Raw genomic sequence first — 20,350 nt, forward strand, 5'->3', positions numbered from 1 at the left:
AGGGAGAGGAGAGAGATGGAGGGAGAGGAGAGGAGAGAGATGGAGGGAGAGGAGATGAGAGAGATGGAGGGAGAGGAGAGGAGAGAGATGGAGGGAGAGGAGATGAGAGAGATGGAGGGAGGGAGGGAGAGGAGAGAGATGGAGGGAGAGGAGAGGAGAGAGATGGAGGGAGAGGAGATGAGAGAGATGGAGGGAGGGAGGGAGAGGAGAGAGATGGAGGGAGAGGAGAGGAGAGAGATGGAGGGAGAGGAGATGAGAGAGATGGAGGGAGAGGAGAGGAGAGAGATGGAGGGGGGGGAGATGGAGGGAGAGGAGATGAGAGAGATGGAGGGAGGTAGACAGAGTGGGGTAGAGTAGAAGAGAGATGGAGGGAGACGGAGCTGCTCTCTCTCTCTCTGTCTCTCTCTCTCTCTGTCTCTCTCTCTCTCTCTCTCTCTCTCTCTCTCTCTCTCTCTCTCTCTGTCTCTCTCTCTCTCTCTCTCTCTCCCTCTCTCTCTCTCTCCCTTTCTCTCTCTCTCTCTCTCTCTGTCTCTCTCTCTCTCTCTCCCTTTCTCTCTCTCTCTCTCTCTCTCTCTCTCTCTCTCTCTCTCTCTCTCTCTCTGTCTCTGTCTCTGTCTCTCTCTCTCTCTGCAATCTCTCTCTCATCCATCTCCCCATCCCCACTTTCTCTCCCCCTCCATCTCTCCCTCCCTCCCTCCATCTCCCCATCCCCACTTTCTCTCCCCCTCCATCTCTCCCTCCCTCCCTCCATCTCCCCATCCCCACTTTCTCTCCCCCTCCATCTCTCCCTCCCTCCATCCATCTCCCCATCCCCACTTTCTCTCCCCCTCCATCTCTCTGTCGTGCGACACACCAGTCGTATCTGGGCCAGCTACCTGTCTGCCAGCTAGCCCAGAGCATTATTAACCACCTGTCTGCCAGCTAGCCCAGAGCATTATTAACCACCTGTCTGCCAGCTATTCTAGAGCATTATTAACCACCTGTCTGCCAGCTAGCCTAGAGCATTATTAACCACCTGTCTGCCAGCTAGCCCAGAGCATTATTAACCACCTGTCTGCCAGCTAGCCCAGAGCATTATTAACCACCTGTCTGCCAGCTAGCCTAGAGCATTATTAACCACCTGTCTGCCAGCTAGCCCAGAGCATTATTAACCACCTGTCTGCCAGCTATTCTAGAGCATTATTAACCACCTGTCTGCCAGCTAGCCCAGAGCATTATTAACCACCTGTCTGCCAGCTAGCCTAGAGCATTATTAACCACCTGTCTGCCAGCTAGCCTAGAGCATTATTAACCACCTGTCTGCCAGCTAGCCCAGAGCATTATTAACCACCTGTCTGCCAGCTAGCCCAGAGCATTATTAACCACCTGTCTGCCAGCTAGCCCAGAGCATTATTAACCACCTGTCTGCCAGCTAGCCTAGAGCATTATTAACCACCTGTCTGCCAGCTAGCCTAGAGCATTATTAACCACCTGTCTGCCAGCTAGCCTAGAGCATTATTAACCACCTGTCTGCCAGCTAGCCCAGAGCATTATTAACCACCTGTCTGCCAGCTAGCCTAGAGCATTATTAACCACCTGTCTGCCAGCTAGCCCTGAGCATTATTAACCACCTGTCTGCCAGCTAGCCCAGAGCATTATTAACCACCTGTCTGCCAGCTAGCCTAGAGCATTATTAACCACCTGTCTGCCAGCTAGCCTAGAGCATTATTAACCACCTGTCTGCCAGCTAGCCCAGAGCATTATTAACCACCTGTCTGCCAGCTAGCCTAGAGCATTAATTAACCACCTGTCTGCCAGCCCAGAGAATTATTAACCACCTGTCTGCCAGCTAGCCTAGAGCATTATTAACCACCTGTCTGCCAGCTAGCCTAGAGCATTATTAACCACCTGTCTGCCAGCTAGCCTAGAGCATTATTAACCACCTGTCTGCCAGCTAGCCTAGAGCATTATTAACCACCTGTCTGCCAGCTAGCCTAGAGCATTATTAACCACCTGTCTGCCAGCTAGCCTAGAGCATTATTAACCACCTGTCTGCCAGCTAGCCCAGAGCATTATTAACCACCTGTCTGCCAGCCCAGAGCATTATTAACCACCTGTCTGCCAGCTAGCCCAGAGCATTATTAACCACCTGTCTGCCAGCTAGCCCAGAGCATTATTAACCACCTGTCTGCCAGCTAGCCTAGAGCATTATTAACCACCTGTCTGCCAGCTAGCCCAGAGCATTATTAACCACCTGTCTGCCAGCTAGCCCAGAGCATTATTAACCACCTGTCTGCCAGCTAGCCCAGAGCATTATTAACCACCTGTCTGCCAGCTAGCCCAGAGCATTATTAACCACCTGTCTGCCAGCCCAGAGCATTATTAACCACCTGTCTGCCAGCTAGCCTAGAGCATTATTAACCACCTGTCTGCCAGCTAGCCTAGAGCATTATTAACCACCTGTCTGCCAGCTAGCCCAGAGCATTATTAACCACCTGTCTGCCAGCTAGCCCAGAGCATTATTAACCACCTGTCTGCCAGCCCAGAGCATTATTAACCACCTGTCTGCCAGCTAGCCTAGAGCATTATTAACCACCTGTCTGCCAGCTAGCCCAGAGCATTATTAACCACCTGTCTGCCAGCCCAGAGCATTATTAACCACCTGTCTGCCAGCTAGCCCAGAGCATTATTAACCACCTGTCTGCCAGCTAGCCTAGAGCATTATTAACCACCTGTCTGCCGCAGAATATTCCTCACGGAATTATAGTCTTCACAGAATGACGTTTCAAAGTGGCCACGGTGGTGCTGTTGGTGGCCAGTTAAATTAGCCCCAAGCCCTGATAAAACTTGTTCATTCTCTTAAATTAAATACCATGACTGTTTTCTCATTAGCTGGGAATGTTTGAAATGTCTGACATACTTTGGTGATGTACTCACCAACCTACTGCAGGGTGTGTGACACTCATTAACCCTTTACACTCGTGGGAATTGGCCGATATGGATAGATTGAAATGTTTCTCATAGAAGAAATATGAAATGCATAATCATGGTAGCAATTAAAAGGGAAAAGTTTGGAGATTATGATGGAAATGATTAGACCAAAAGGTGAGGACACAACAGTTCACCTGACACGGGTCTTTGGCTTGCTTGCATGACAACAAAGCGGTATTTGTTATAATCCGCAACATCTCATCTTTGAAAATACATTGAGTCCTCTTAATGTACAGCATGTCCTTCACTCAGACAGAGCTGTGAAGCACAGAGCCTGAGGTCTGACGTCATGTATAGCATGTTACTGCACAGCCACTGAGCTCTGACGTCATGTATAGCATGTTACTGCACAGCCACTGAGCTCTGACGTCATGTATAGCGTGTTACTGTACAGCCACTGAGCTCTGACGTCATGTATAGCGTGTTACTGTACAGACACTGAGCTCTGACGTCATGTATAGCATGTTGCTGTACAGCCACTGAGCTCTGACGTCATGTATAGCATGTTACTGTCCAGACACTGAGCTCTGACGTCATGTATAGCGTGTTACTGTCCAGCCCACTGAGCTCTGATATCATGTATAGCGTGTTACTGTACAGCCACTGAGCTCTGACGTCATGTATAGCGTGTTACTGTACAGCCACTGAGCTCTGATGTCATGTATAGCATGTTACTGTCCAGCCACTGAGCTCTGACGTCATGTATAGCATGTTACTGTCCAGCCACTGAGCTCTGACGTCATGTATAGCATGTTACTGTCCAGCCACTGAGCTCTGACGTCATGTATAGCATGTTACTGTACAGACACAGAGCTCTGACGTCATGTATAGCATGTTACTGTCCAGCCACTGAGCTCTGACGTCATGTATAGCGTGTTACTGTCCAGCCACTGAGCTCTGACGTCATGTATAGCATGTTACTGTCCAGCCACTGAGCTCTGACGTCATGTATAGCATGTTGCTGTACAGCCACTGAGCTCTGACCTCATGTATAGCATGTTACTGTCCAGCCACTGAGCTCTGACGTCATGTATAGCGTGTTACTGTCCAGCCACTGAGCTCTGACGTCATGTATAGCATGTTACTGTACAGCCACTGAGCTCTGACGTCATGTATAGCATGTTACTGTCCAGCCACTGTGTTCCAATTTAGGAGCTTATCAGCATGGACCAACATCCCTGTGGAACGTTTCCGACACCTTGTAGAAACCTGAATAATTCAGGCTGATCTGGAGGCAAAGGGGGGTCTGACCCGGTACTAGATGGGTGTACCGAATAAACTGTCCGGTGAATGTATGTTAGTGATGTGCAGTTCGTGAACGATTCGTTATTTTTGAACAACTTTTTATTGACTCGAGAGTCATGATTCGTTTTTCTGAGTGACTCGTTCATTTTAGTCATCCGTTTGACCTTCTAGTGCTGGCAGCAATGAGTCCTACAGCAGGATTGATACACGCTCCTCCGGCTCAAGAAAAAATCGTATTTGTATGCATAGCAATCAACAAATGTACATTGTTTAAAGCACACGTTTACCAGTCTTTCACTAATTACAGCTAAAAAAAAAAAAATATGGTGAATGACATGCGAACCAGAGACTTGTAGAACCAATGACATGCGAACCAGAGACTTGTAGAACCAATGACATGAGAACCAGAGGCTCGTAGAACCAATGACATGAGAACCAGAGGCTCGTAGAACCAACGACATGAGAACCAGAGGCTCGTAGAACCAACGACATGAGAACCAGAGGCTCGTAGAACCAACGACATGAGAACCAGAGGCTCGTAGAACCAACGACATGAGAACCAGAGGCTCGTATAATCAACGGGTACTATTTAATGAAGCTGCCAGTTGAGGACCTGTGAGGCGTCTGTTTCTCAAACTAGACATCTTAATGTATTTGTCCTCTTGCTCAGTTGTGCAACGGGGCCTCCCATTCCTCTTTCGATTCTGGTTAGAGACAGTTTGCGCTGTTCTGTGAAGGGAGTAGTACACAGCGTTGTATGAGATCTTCAGTTTTTGGCAATTTCTCGCATGGAATAGCCTTCATTTTTCAGAACAAGAATAGACTGACGAGTTTCAGAAGAAAGTTATTTGTTTCTGGCCATTTTGAACCTGTAATCGAACCCACAATTGATGATGCTCCAGATACTCAACTAGTCTCAAGAAGGCCAGTTTTATTGCTTCTTTAGTCAGCACAACAGTTTTCAGCTATTAGCCTTTTTTAAATGATAAACTTGGATTAGCAAACACAACGTGCCATTGGAACACAGGACTGATGGTTGCTGATAATGGGTCTCTGTACACTGATGTAGATATTCCATTAGAAATCAGCCATTTACAACATTAACAATGTCTACACTGTATTTCTGATCAATTTGATGTTATTTTAATGGACCAAAAATTGCTTTTCTTTCGAAAACAAGTACATTTCTATGAGACCCCAAACTTTTGAACGGTAGTGTATCTTTAAAAATAAGCTATGACATAGCCACTGAATAAATAGTACAACTGTGGATTTCGTAACGTTTGGATTGATTTTTCTGACCGATACATGCAACATTTGGGTCGGTTTGGGGTCCCACAGACCGATGCACTTAAACATTTGAATCGGGGACCGATGCGTATCAGTGAATAGCTACATCCCTGAAACACACACACACCGACCGATCAGCTGTAAGACAGAATGGAGGTTACTGCTCTGTTGCCGATACTCTGTGTGTGTGTGTGTGTGTGTGTGTGTGTGTGTGTGTGTGTGTGTGTGTGTCCAGGTTGTGTGTGTGGGGTCCATGGCTGAGCTGGAGGAGTTGACGGGAGTGAAAGTAACTGATCTGCATCGGGAGAGGTGAGTCACTGATCGTCTGCAGCGATTACACACACACACACACTCACACCGAGACGCACACACACACACCGAGACACACACACACACATCGAGATGCATACACACACAGTGATGGTTGGACCCAACACCCAGGGTCAGGAACACAACCAGTTCACTAACAGGAGATGGGAGGTTATCCTGATGACTGACACACTGTCATGTTTACTATCTCAAGGGCTCTCATTGAACCATCCTCTTTAATTGCATCATTGAACCATCCTCTCTAATGCTTTCATTGAACCATCCTCTTTAATGCTCTAATTGAACCATCCTCTAATGCTCTCATTGAACCATCCTCTTTAATGCTCTAATTGAACCATCCTCTAATGCTCTCATTGAACCATCCTCTTTAATGCTATCATTGAACCGTCCTCTTTAATGCTCTCATTGAACCATCCTCTTTAATGCTATCATTGAACCATCCTATTTAATGCTATCATTGAACCATCCTCTTTAATGCTCTCATTGAACCATCCTCTTTAATGCTCTCATTGAACCATCCTCTTTAATGCTCTCATTGAACCGTCCTCTTTAATGCTCTCATTGAACCATCCTCTTTAATGCTGTCATTGAACCATCCTCTTTATTGCTCTTTAATTAACCATCCTCTTTAATTAACCATCCTCTTTAATGCTGTCATTGAATCATCCTCTTTAATGCTCTCATTGAACCATCCTCTTTAATGCTATCATTGAACCGTCCTCTTTAATGCTCTCATTGAACCATCCTCTTTAATGTAATCATTGAACCGTCCTCTTTAATGCTCTCATTGAACATTCCTCTTTAATGCTCTCATTGAACCATCTTCTTTAATGCACTCATTGAACCATCCTCTTTAATGCTCTTTAATGAACCGTCCTCTTTAATGCTGTCATTGAACCATCCTCTTTAATGCACTCATTGAACCATCCTCTTTAATGCTCTTTAATGAACCATCCTCTTTAATGCTGTCATTGAACCATCCTCTTTAATGCTCTCATTGAACCAGCCTCTTTAATGCTCTTTAATGAACCATCCTCTTTAATGAACCATCCTCTTTAATGCTGTCATTGAACCATCCTCTTTAATGCTCTCATTGAACAATAATCTTTAATGCTATCATTGAACCATCCTATTTAATGCTATCATTGAACCATCCTCTTTAATGCTCTTTAATGAACCATCCTCTTTAATGCTGTCATTGAACCATCCTCTTTAATGCTGTCATTGAACCATCCTCCTTAATGCCATCATTAAACCATCCTCCTTAAGACCATCATTAAACCATCCTCTTTAATGCTCTCTCTCTGTCTCTATCTCTCTCTCCTCTCTCTCCCTCCCTCCACAGCATTGACCAGTTGACTATCCCGTCCCGCTGTGGTAAAGGCGTGTTGCGCAGGGTCTCTGAGGTGTTTGACTGCTGGTTCGAGTCCGGCAGCATGCCCTATGCCCAAGCCCACTACCCCTTTGAGAACAGGAAGGAGTTTGAAGACACCTTCCCCGCTGACTTCATCGCTGAGGGCATCGACCAGACCAGAGGATGGTGAGACCTTGTTAGCCTGCTGAGCAAAAGTATCAAGACACTGTTAGCCTGCTGAGCTAAAGTATCTAGATAGTGTTAGGATACTGAGTTAATCAATCAATCATCTGATGGTAAACTGTTCCCTTCTTTAGGTTCTACACTCTAATCAATCATCTGATGTAGGGCTGCACGATCAATCGAAATTCAGATCGAAATTGCGTTATTGACATGTGCAATATCCATATCGCAAGAGGCTGCGATTTTCTGCTTTGACGCAGTTAATACAACAAAAACTAGACTACGGTACCGCCTCTAATGAGATGCGCTAGACTACGGTACCGCCTCTAATGAGATGCGCTAGACTACGGTACCGCCTCTAATGAGATGCGCTAGACTACGGTACCGCCTCTAATGAGATGCGCTAGACCAGGGTTTCCCAAACTCGTACCTCGGGACCCCAAGGGGTGAACGTTTCGTTTTTTTGCCCTAGCACTACACAGCTGATTCAAATGATCAACCAATCATCAAGCTTTGATCATTTCAATCAGCTGTGGGTATAGAAAGTCACCACCCCCTTTTGTTGCCTTACAGCCTGAAATGAAAACGCATAAAATCAGACTTTTTCCGGCTTTATTGTGGACAGACTTCTCCCCATCTTAGCTACTGTTGTATCAATATGCTTTGACCATGACAATGCTTTTAGTTTTGGAAATATTTAGGACTAACTTATTCCTTGCCACCCATTCCGAAACTAACTGCAACTCTTTATTAAGTGTTGCAGTTATTTCAGTTGCTCTATTAGCTGACGTGTATAGTGTTGAGTCATCCGCATACATAGACACACTGGCTCTACTAGATGCCAGTGGCATGTTGTTAGTAAAGATGGAAAAAAGTAAGGGGCCTAGACAGCTGCCCTGGGGAATGCCTGATTCTACCTGGATTAAGTTTGAGAGGCTTCCATTAAAGAACACCCTCTGTGTTCTTTTAGACAAGTAACTCTTTATCCACATTATAGCAGGGGGTGTAAAGCCATAACACATACGTTTTTCCAGCAGCAGACTATAATCGATAATGTCAAAAGCCGCACTGAAGTCTAACAAAACAGCCCCCACAATCTTTTATTGATCAATTTTTCTCAGGCAATCATCAGTCATTTGTGTAAGTGCTGTGCTTGTTGAATGTCCTTCTCTATAAGCATGCTGAAAGTTTGTCAATTTGTTTCCTGTAAAATAGCATTGTATCTGGTCAAACACAATTTTTCCCAAAACTTTACTAAGGGTTGGTAACAGGCTGATTGGTCCGCTATTTGAGCCAGTAAAGGGGGCTTTACTATTCTTGGGTAACGGAATGACTTTTGCTTCCCTCCAAGCCTTGGGGCACACACATTCTAGTAGGCTTAAATTGAAGATATGGCAAATAGGAGTGGCAATATCGTCCGCTTTTATCCTCAGTAATTTTCCATCCAGGTTATCAGATCCCGGTGACTTGTCATTGTTGATAGACAACAATAATTTTTTCACCTCTTCCACACTCACTTTACGGAATTACAATTCTTGTCTTTCATAATTTGGTCAGATATACTTGGATGTGTAGTGTCAGCAATTGTTTCTGGCATGTCATGCCTAAGTTTGCTAGTCTTGCTAATGAGAAAATCATTAAAGTAGTTGGCAATATCAGTTGGTTTTGTGATGATTGATTTGTGATGTCCCCTGTAGCTCAGTTGGTAGAGCATGGCGCTTGCAACGCCAGGGTTGTGGGTTCGTTTCCCACGGGGGGCCAGTATAAAAATGTATGCACTCACTAAACTGTAAGTCGGTCTGGATAAGAGCGTCTGCTAAATGACAAAAAATGTAAAAATGTAAAAACATTATAATTAAGCAGGACAGGAGATTCCATCTCGCACATATTTCTCCCAACACTTTATAACAAAATTAAGGGAGAAGTTGAGACGTTGAATGTCGCGTTGAATGACTGGACCAGACTCCAATGTTTTGGACACAGGCTCCTCCTTGCAGTTGCTAGGCTACATGTTACGTGTTTGGAAGGCACTTTGACTTATAACTAAAATTATTATAATGATTGAGCCTACTGTTACATAATTACACCACCGTCAGCTTCGTTCCATCTGGCTGCCTGAGTACATAATTAACTTTAGGTTATTTAAGAACTCATAATGGTAAAATAGGAAATAGGAACTCATGTTATTAATTAATTAATTAATTAGGAACTACTGCGCTTATAACACTATTTTGATGCTCGTGTTAAAAACAAATGTATGTTTGTTAATATGTAGGTGTAATAATCCTATCTATTATCATAAGTAGCCTATAACAATGTTGGAACATATTTGTTTCGTTAGATTTTGTATTCAGTTAGCACAGTATGTATTCATTCATATGATCTCATTTTAGAAGGGATGTTCTGTACCCTGACAGTTGTTTTAACCATGTCTGATGGAATTACCAAGTTTTCACCCAGGTGTTTGAAAATCGCGATTCGTTATCGCCATTGCAATATCTGGCCAAATAAAACGCAATTAGATATTTTGTCCAAATCATGCAGCCCTACAGCCAGACCTCAGCCTTACAGGCAGCCTATGACCGTGTGTTGACCTGTTCCCTGTCTCTCCCTCCAGACCTCAGCCTTACAGGCAGCCCTATGACCGTGTGTTGACCTGTTCCCTGTCTCTCCCCTCCAGACCTCAGCCTTACAGGCAGCCCTATGACCGTGTGTTGACCTGTTCCCTGTCTCTCCCTCCAGACCTCAGCCTTACAGGCAGCCTATGACCGTGTGTTGACCTGTTCCCTGTCTCTTCCCTCCAGACGTCAGCCTTACAGGCAGCCTATGACCGTGTGTTGACCTGTTCCCTGTCTCTCCCTCCAGACATCAGCCTTACAGGCAGCCCTATGACCGTGTGTTGACCTGTTCCCTGTCTCTCCCTCCAGACCTCAGCCTTACAGGCAGCCCTATGACCGTGTGTTGACCTGTTCCCTGTCTCTCCCCTCCAGACCTCAGCCTTACAGGCAGCCCTATGACCGTGTGTTGACCTGTTCCCTGTCTCTTCCCTCCAGACATCAGCCTTACAGGCAGCCCTATGACCGTGTGTTGACCTGTTCCCTGTCTCTCCCTCCAGACATCAGCCTTACAGGCAGCCCTATGACCGTGTGTTGACCTGTTCCCTGTCTCTTCCCTCCAGACCTCAGCCTTACAGGCAGCCTATGACCGTGTGTTGACCTGTTCCCTGTCTCTCCCTCCAGACATCAGCCTTACAGGCAGCCCTATGACCGTGTGTTGACCTGTTCCCTGTCTCTTCCCTCCAGACCTCAGCCTTACAGGCAGCCCTATGACCGTGTGTTGACCTGTTCCCCGTCTCTTCCCTCCAGACGTCAGCCTTACAGGCAGCCCTATGACCGTGTGTTGACCTGTTCCCTGTCTCTTCCCTCCAGACCTCAGCCTTACAGGCAGCCCTATGACCGTGTGTTGACCTGTTCCCTGTCTCTTCCCTCCAGACCTCAGCCTTACAGGCAGCCCTATGACCGTGTGTTGACCTGTTCCCTGTCTCTTCCCTCCAGACCTCAGCCTTACAGGCAGCCCTATGACCGTGTGTTGACCTGTTCCCTGTCTCTCCCCTCCAGACATCAGCCTTACAGGCAGCCCTATGACCGTGTGTTGACCTGTTCCCTGTCTCTTCCCTCCAGACCTCAGCCTTACAGGCAGCCCTATGACCGTGTGTTGATCTGTACAGTTCCCTGTCTCTCCCTAATTTGATGGTAAACTGTTCCCTGCTTTAGGTTCTACACTCTCCTGGTGTTGTCCACGGCTCTGTTTGGTAAACCACCGTTCAAGAACGTCATCGTCAACGGACTGGTGCTCGCCAGGTCAGTTAATCTTGTCCCCCCAACACACCACACACACACGGACTGGTGCTGGTCAGTTAATCTTGTCTTGTGAGAGACAGTGGAAGGGTGCCGTAAAGCCCTGCTACATAATATGTTACAGTAAAGTTCTCTTCTATAATAATGAGAGTATTGTTAATGTGTGAGTCCCAAATGCCACTCTATCCCCTATATAGTGCACTACTTTTGACCAGGGCCTATACCAAAAGTAGTGCACCATACAGGGGATAGGGTGGCATTTTGGGACTTACTCATTATAGCCAATATCTAACCAGTATATTCTGCTCTCATATATATATATATATATATAGAGAGAGAGAGAGATCGATCAAACACTGACCTGGAAGAACTTGCCTCATTATACTATTTATTTTCTGTGTCTCTCAGCGATGGACAGAAAATGAGTAAACGGAAGAAGAACTACCCTGATCCTGGTCTGGTAGTGAACAACTATGGAGCCGATGCCCTGAGGTAAACTCTATACTGACACAGTGGCATTGCCATATGGTTAATGAATAAAGCAGGCTGTAATCCCACCGTATGGTTAATGAATAAAGCAGGGTTGTAATCCCACCGTATGGTTAGTGAATAAGGCAGGGTTGTAATCCCACCGTATGGCTAATGAATAAAGCAGGATGTAATCCCACCGTATGGTTAGTGAATAAGGCAGGATGTAATCCCACCGTATGGTTAATGAATAAAGCAGGGTTGTAATCCCACCGTATGGCTAATGAATAAAGCAGGGTTGTAATCCCACCGTATGGCTAATGAATAAGGCAGGGTTGTAATCCCACCGTATGGCTAATGAATAAAGCAGGATGTAATCCCACCGTATGGTTAGTGAATAAGGCAGGATGTAATCCCACCGTATGGTTAATGAATAAAGCAGGGTTGTAATCCCACCGTATGGTTAATAAGGCAGGGTGTAATCCCACCGTATGGTTAGTGAATAAAGCAGGGTTGTAATCCCACCGTATGGTTAATGAATAAAGCAGGGTGTAATCCCACCGTATGGTTAATGAATAAAGCAGGGTGTAATCCCACCGTATGGTTAGTGAATAAGGCAGGGTTGTAATCCCACCGTATGGTTAATGAATAAAGCAGGCTGTAATCCCACTATATGCTAATGAAACAACTTATTATTAACAACTTAAATTATATTTATATCTGGGAGAATCAGGACAGACTAGCTAACACAGACCCCAGCATGTTACAGTTCATGTTACTTGCCTTGTAAATTCATGAGAAGTGAACAAGTATCTGGACATCTGCTCTGCTAGCCTCTCCAGTTAAAACACTGGCAGTGTTCTGCTCGCCTCTCCAGTTAAAACACTGGCAGTGTTCTGCTAGCCTCTCCAGTTAAAACGCTGGCAGTGCTCTGCTAGCCTCTCCAGTTAAAACGCTGGCAGTGCTCTGCTAGCCTCTCCAGTTAAAACGCTGGCAGTGCTCTGCTAGCCTCTCCAGTTAAAACACTGGCAGTGTTCTGCTCGCCTCTCCAGTTAAAACACTGGCAGTGTTCTGCTAGCCTCTCCAGTTAAAACACTGGCAGTGTTCTGCTAGCCTCTCCAGTTAAAACACTGGCAGTGTTCTGCTAGTGCTGATGTCTTATTACAATCGTCATAGTGAATCACTGGAACCCTCTGTTACTGCAACTTCTCTGGAGTACTCCAGTCAATACCACACACACACCGCTGTGATCTCTGCTGAATAAAAGTCCAGGAACAAGGTGATTAGTCTCCTGGTGAGGAGAGGTGAGAGGTGAGGAAAATCCTCTTGGCAACCAGATGCTGAGATGACACTCTTTCTTTTATGCCCCCCCCCCTGTCCCTCCAGGCTCTACCTAATCAACTCCCCGGTAGTGAGAGCTGAGAACCTGCGTTTCAAAGAGGAAGGAGTCAGAGATGTTCTGAAGGACGTCTTCCTCCCCTGGTACAACGCCTACCGCTTCCTGGTCCAAAACGTCCAGAGACTCCACAAGGTAACCTTCTAACCCAGCATTAGGTCTCCTCCCCTGCTCTGGCCCAGCCTCAGCCTACAGCTTCCTGGTCCAAAACTTCTAGAGGCTGCTTAATGTCCCCTACCCCCGTCTCCCACACCACACCCCCGGTTTAACCCAAGCCTACCCCTATTACATGTACCTGTGCCCTGCCCACACCTCCCCAGCTTCCCTCTCCATGTCCCCAACTCTGCTGTTTCCAGCCTCCCCCCTACAGCCCCAGCCTCCCCCTTACAGCCCCAGCCTCCCCCCTGTTTAATGAGGGGGAACACCTCAACCAGAACATACGACACACAGGTTGGTGACAGGCCACATATTGAGTTGTGTCAACAGTTCTGGGCAATGCAACGAACCAGACCACACCTTATCAAAACTATAAAATGTTTATTACAATTGTAACATCTAAATGTCGGACAGGTTCTAGGCAACAGTAGAGGCAAATAGAAAGAACGAGCACAGTTTACTAAAGCTCAGGTGATTGGTTTGATGGTTTGCTTGTTTGACACAGATAAATAACAAACATTAACACGCATTCAAAATGACTGATCAGTTACTTCCACTAGATGGCTTTCTGAAATACAACAGTGCTTTCACAGAGATTCAGCTGACCAAGTTCACCAGATGACCAAAAACAGTGACAAACAATACACTGTACATCTGATGGTAGAAAAAATAAAGCACTGTATTTAACCACTGTAACAATAGATATTTTAGAAATATTAATGACTTTACTTAAAGACAGTCCCCTAATTGGAGTCCCTGGACCTCAAACCAGTAAAGCCACTCCACACAAACCAACTGAAACCAAAAGCACATTATTGCAGTGGCTTAACACAATGAACATATTGAATAGTGTCACATGAATAAACTCATTGATGGTCGAACTCGACACATACCATTCAGAACAATTGACCACACCCCAAACATTTCTTCAAGACAGCGTGGTCACAAAATGGTTGCTCACAGAAATACCACACAACAGCCCTCCCAGGTACAAAGCTCTCACCTGAACATGACCAAAGGGTGCTTTTATACTTTTCCTGCATGTCCTCCCCTAATAAGGGTGCCCAGGGAAACACTGACCAAAACTTTTGGCTCCTAGCCTGTCACAATATTCTTCTGTTACAAGATTGTAATTGATTAAGGTGAGGGTTACAGTGATTCCCATTTACATCATTTAGCAGACGCTCTTATCCAGAGCGACTTACACATTTGGGATTCCAGTTAAAGAGCAGGTGGAGTTCAGTTTAAGAGACTTTTCTAGATTCAGGTAATGGAGAATGATACATGTCAGGGAACGATTAACCGTTGCTGACAGGAGACTTGTCTGAGATTGAGACCTGGTTGACTTTTTAATGTACTATCTAAAAGTAAACGCTGAAAGGTGCAAATAACAACGGGGTTATAAAAAGCAATGAACAAACATAATCGGTAGTCAATGACAATATGCAAATGCGATAAGCATATAAATTGGTAAAGCTGTGCATAAATATAGCAGCAGTTAATGAATGGCCAGAAAGGGGTGCTATAGCATGCGGCGTGGTAAGCCGAAGCTATAGCAGGCTAATTTATCAACGGCTATGTAGCATAGCATAGCATAGCATAGCATAGCATGGCATAGCATAGCATAGCATGGCATAGCATAGCATAGCATGGCATAGCATAGCATGGCAAGCAAACAAACAATATAAAGCTAACAGTAGCAAGCATAGCCATAAAGCAGGCCTACTTAGCATAACAAAGGCAATGCACAGCAAGTGCAACAATTATTAACATGTCTATTAATACTACCAAGTACCAAAGTGAACAGATCAAAAGACTCGAAATGGCTGTTTTTGACTGAGCCGTTAGCATTTCACAGCCGTTAGCGTTTCACAGCCATTAGCGGGACAATATCAACTACACAAAACAAACAACGGTGAGGTAGTCCTCTTTCTTCTTATCCTCTTTTATAAGATAAATGACTTGTGCTCACATTTCAAGGACGCATACTGGTGTGAAGGACCCGGATTGAAAGGGGGCGCCCTTGAACCTGCCCGTATAAATACCTTGCCATAGAGTTATATACAGGGCACACCTGCCTCGAATGCCCTCCGTCCTCACGTGACCATAGAGATGGGTAAAGGGCACACCTGCCACAAATGCGGAGGAGGAGGAGCAGCCTCGGCTGAATCCGTGACAGTTTCTGAGGGTAACTGGAGAGATGATGATTAGTCCAGGGTTTCTGAGGGTAACTGGAGGGTTGATGATTAGTCCAGGGTTTCTGAGGGTAACTGGAGGGTTGATGATTAGTCCAGGGTTTCTGAGGGTAACTGGAGGATTGATGATTAGTCCAGGGTTTCTGAGGGTAACTGGAGGGTTGATGATTAGTCCAGGGTTTCTGAGGGTAACTGGAGGGTTGGTGATTAGTCCAGGGTTTCTGAGGGTAACTGGAGGGTTGATGATTAGTCCAGGGTTTCTGAGGGTTGATGATTAGACTTATTAGACCTTCAGACAATCATAAATATGGTATTTGAAATAGACCTCTTTTGATATGTGACTTGAAGTATTTATGATTGTCTGAGTAGAGCAAGTAGACCGAACAAAAATATAAACGCAACATGTAAAGTGTTGGTCCCATGTTTCATGTGCTGAAATAAAATATCCCAGAAATGTTCCATACACTCAAAAACCTTTATTTATCTCAATATGTACAGTTTTGTCACACAACACAATGCCACAATGTTTTGAAGGAGCGTGCAATTGGTATGCTGACAGCAAGAATGGCCACCAGAGCTCTAATGTTAATTTCTCTACCATAAGTCACCTCCGACGTCGTTTTAGAGAATTTGGCAGTACGTCCAACAGGCCTCACAACCGCAAACCACGTGTAACCAGCCCAGGACCTCTACATCCTGCTTCTTCACCTGCGGGATCGTCTGAGACCGTCTCAGGGAAGCTCGTCGTCCTCACCAGGGTCTTGACCTGACTTCAGTTCTGCGTCGTAACCGACTTCAGTGGGTTAAATGCTCAACTTCGATGGACACTGGCACGCTGGAGAAGTGTGCTCTTCACGGATGAATCACGGTTTCAACTGTACCGGGCAGATGGCAGACAAGCGTGTGTGGGCGAGTGGTTTGCTGATGTCAACGTTGTGAACAGAGTGTCCCATGGTGGCTATGGACAACAAAAACAATTGCATTTCATCAATGGCAATTTGAATGCACAGAGATACCGTGACTAGATCCTGAAGCCCATTGTCGTGCCATTCATCCGCCACCATCACCTCATGTTTCAGCATGATAATGCACAGCCTCATGACGCAAGGATCTGTACACAATTCCTGGAAGCTAAAAATGTCCCAGTTCTTCCATGGCCTGCATACTCACCAGACATGTCACCCATTGAGCATGTTTGGGGAAACTCCCTAATCCTTGCCGATGACAAGCATAACCATAACATGATGCAGCCACCACCATGCTTGAAAATATGAAGTGGATTACCGCAAACATAACACTTTGTATTCAGGACATAAAGTTAATTTCTTTGCCACATTTTTTGCAGTTTTACTTTAGTGCCTTATTGCAAACAGGATGCATGTTTGCTGTAGAGTCTTCCTTCTTTTCACTCAGTCACTTACAGTGCATTCAGAAAGTATTCAGTCCTCTTGACTTTTTCCACATTTTGTTACGTTACAGCCTTATTGTAAAATTGATTAAATCAATCTACTCAACACCCCATAATGACAAAGCAAAAACAGGTTTTTAGAAATTGTGGCGAATTAATTAAAAATAAACAACTGAAATATCACATTTACATAAGTATTCAGACAATTTACTCAGTACTTTGTTGAAGCACCTTTTGGCAGTGATTACAGCCTCAAGTCTCCTTGGGTATGACGCTACAAGCTTGGCACACCTGTATTTGGGGAGTTTCTCCCATTCTTCCCTGCAGATCCTCTCAAGCTCTGTCAGGTTGGATGGGAAGCGTCACTGCACAGCTATTTTCAGGTCTCTCCAGAGATGTTCGATCGTGTTCAATTCCAGGCTCTGGCTGGGCCACTCAAGGACATTCAGAGACTTGTACCGTAGCCACTCCTGCGTTGTCTTGGCTGTGTGCTTAGGGTCGTTTGAAGATGAACCTTCGCCCCAGTCTGTGGTCCTGAGCGCTCTGGAGCAGGTTTTCATCAAGGATCTCTCTGTACTTTGCTCCGTTCATCTTTCCCTCGATCCTGACTAGTCTCCCAGTCCCTGCCGCTGAAAAACATCCCCACAGCATGATGCTGCCACCACCATGCTTCACCGTAGGGATGGTGCCAGGCCAAAGGGTTCAATCTTTGTTTCATCAGACCAGAGAATCTTGTTTCTCATGGTCTGAGAGTCCTTAGGTGACTTTTGGCAAACTCCAAGCGGGCTGTCATGTGCCTTTTACTGAGGAGTGGCTTCCGTCTGGCCACTCTACCATAAAGGCCTGAATGTGGTGTGCTGCAGAGATGGTTGTCCTTCTGGAAGGTTCTCCCATCTCCACAGGAACTCTGGTGCTCTGTCAGAGTGACCATTGGGTTCTTGGTCACCTCCCTGACCAAGGCCCTTCTCCCCCGATTGCTCAGTTTGCTCTAGGAAGAGTCTTGGTGGTTCCAAACTTCCATTTAAGAATGACAGAGGCCATTGTGTTCTTGGGGACCTTCAATGCTGCAGAAATGTTTTTTTTACCCTTCCCCAGATCTGTGCCTCGACACAGTCCTGTCTCGGAGCTCTACGTACAATTCCTTTGACCTCATGTCTTCGTTTTTGCTCTGACATGCACTGTCAACTGTGCGACCTTATATAGACAGGTGTGTGCCTTTCCAAATCATGTCCAATCAATTGAATTTACCACAGGTGGACTCCAATCAAGTTGTAGAAACATCTCAAGGATGATCAATGGAAACAGGATGCACCTGAGCTCAATTTCGAGTCTCATAGCAAAGGGTCTGAATACTTAGGTAAATAAGGTATTTCAGTTTTTTATTTTTAATACATTTGCAAACATTTCTAAAAACCTGTTTTCGCTTTGTCATTATGGAGTATTGTGTGTAGATTGATGAGTTTTTTTTATTTTTCATTTAATCCATTTTAGAATAAGGCTGTAACGTAACAAAATGTGGAAAAAGTCAAGGGGTCTGAATACTTTCCGAATGCACTGTAGGTTTGTATTGTGGAGTAACTACAATGTTGATCCATCCTCAGTTTTCTCCTATCACAGCCATTAAACTCTAACTTTCTCTTTCGCTTGCGCTCTCTTTCTCTCTCTTTCTCTGTGTCCGGTTCTCTGTCTGACCTTTTTGCCCTGTGACCTTTGCCCTTCAGGAGGACGGCATCACCTTCCTATACAACGAGGGCACAGCCAAGTGCAGTGACAACATCATGGACAAGTGGATCCAGTCCTTCACCCAGTCTCTCATCCAGTTCTTCAAGGCTGAGATGGATGGTGAGCTTCACAAAGCCACACACACACACACACACACGTACTACTACACACAGTGGATCCTAGGGGTGTAACTGTACACATTCATACGGGGACATCGGTTCGGTCCGCACTGTGAACCCGAATGAATACCTACACAAACAAATGCAATCCTATAGGCTAGGCTAGGCTAGGCTGTATGCCTCTTGAGGAAATCTGAGCTGAGAAAATGTTTCAGGCTATTAGAGCCTAATGCACATGTTGTAATAAAAATTATACTCTTAATTGGAGGATTCCTCCATCATCGTGCTCCCGTGAAGAGGCAATGGCACGGGAATGCCCCCCCGTGAAGAGGCAATGGCGCGGGAATGCCCCCCCGTGAAGAGGCAATGGCGCGGGAATGCTCCCCCGTGAAGAGGCAATGGCGCGGGAATGCCCCCCCCGTGAAGAGGCAATGGCGCGGGAATGCCCCCCCGTGAAGAGGCAATGGCACGGGAATGCCCCCCCGTGAAGAGGCAATGGCGCGGGAATGCCCCCCGTGAAGAGGCAATGGCACGGGAATGCCCCCCGTGAAGAGGCAATGGCACGGGAATGCCCCCCGTGAAGAGGCATTGGCGCGGGAATGCTCCGGTTTGTGTGCGCCTACCACTTTGTGTAGCCGTTAGCGATGATGCTAATGATAACCTTCTTCTGGTAGATGGAAAGGCTTTCCCAAAAACCTTGATTTTAAGGTTAACTGGGAAATTGACGCGATGTGTTATTTTTTTGTGTCCAAGGATAATATTTTATTTTAAAATACAATTAATACAAAAAAATCTTCTTACAGCGCATTTCTACATGGTCTCTTCCATTTTACAAATATCTATCGTCTGTCATGTGTATATAAAAAATATATTTTATGTTATTAAAGATTTAAGGTGCATATGCAATTTTTTTCTAAAAACATTACCTCATGACAGCCTTTGTTGTCTGTTTTCAGTCCCTAGACTGATGATGTGAGCAGAAGAGAGGACTAGAACTTGCTGTGACAGATTTACTGAGAGGCAGTTTAGGAGAATTTAGAAACACATTATCCATTTCGATAGCTGGGTGCTTATTAGCTATACCATTTTACAGGTTACTGTGGATAAAATGACTCTTGAAAATATTATTTGTCAATTGCCTAACTACAAAGTAGTCAGTGCATACCTGCCAGAATTATTTGATTTTGCATGTGTGTGATTTTCAGAGCAAAAAATTATGAAAAACTGGGAATAATCTGAAACCTGGAAAAACTAAACGGAGAAACGAAATTTGGGGAAAAAACTGAATTATTAACTAATGTTGTAAAGCCCTACATTATATGGCTCATGATCTATTCCTGGGTTGGTTTAATATATTTTGCCAAAACAGAAATGAACTACAGTAAGTATCGGCATTTCATTTTCCAGCTGTACCGAGGTCAAACAGAACCGTGACCCCAAAACCGCAATACGTACCGAACCGTGGATTTGGTAAAATGTTTCACCCCTGGTGGATCCAGTCATTCACCAAGTCTCACATCCAGTTCTTCAAGGCTGAGCTGGATGGTGGGTACAATAACAACACACTCACACTAATCTACAGGACTGTACTCACGCTAATCTACAGGACTGTACTCGCGCTAATCTACAGGACTGTACTCGCGCTAATCTACAGGAC

General features: G+C 45.3%; 1 protein-coding gene and 1 long non-coding RNA gene across 2 annotated transcripts in view; one reads left to right on the plus strand and one right to left on the minus strand.

Annotated features, from left to right (window-relative positions):
* The window catches only part of LOC311124476 (isoleucine--tRNA ligase, cytoplasmic-like), a gene marked incomplete at both ends in the record, with an annotated part of 59,454 nt that overhangs the window by 11,233 nt on the left and 27,871 nt on the right, over nt 1–20,350 (plus strand). The window contains 6 exons of the mRNA XM_084198617.1: nt 5,741–5,814; nt 7,181–7,375; nt 11,146–11,232; nt 11,638–11,721; nt 13,084–13,228; nt 18,574–18,694. Of these exons, the coding sequence (XP_084054743.1) occupies nt 5,741–5,814; nt 7,181–7,375; nt 11,146–11,232; nt 11,638–11,721; nt 13,084–13,228; nt 18,574–18,694 (706 nt within the window). The remainder of the gene's footprint in view (nt 1–5,740; nt 5,815–7,180; nt 7,376–11,145; nt 11,233–11,637; nt 11,722–13,083; nt 13,229–18,573; nt 18,695–20,350) is intronic.
* LOC311124475 lies at nt 2,387–2,708 on the minus strand. Its single transcript, XR_014612763.1, has 3 exons — nt 2,642–2,708; nt 2,541–2,610; nt 2,387–2,509 (listed from the first exon to the last, which is right to left on the minus strand). It is a non-coding gene; the product is annotated as an uncharacterized lncRNA (long non-coding RNA).

Source organism: Coregonus lavaretus, assembly GCF_964263955.1.
Source record: "Coregonus lavaretus genome assembly, contig: HAP1_SCAFFOLD_3157, whole genome shotgun sequence".
NCBI classification, from domain to species: Eukaryota; Metazoa; Chordata; class Actinopteri; order Salmoniformes; family Salmonidae; genus Coregonus; species Coregonus lavaretus.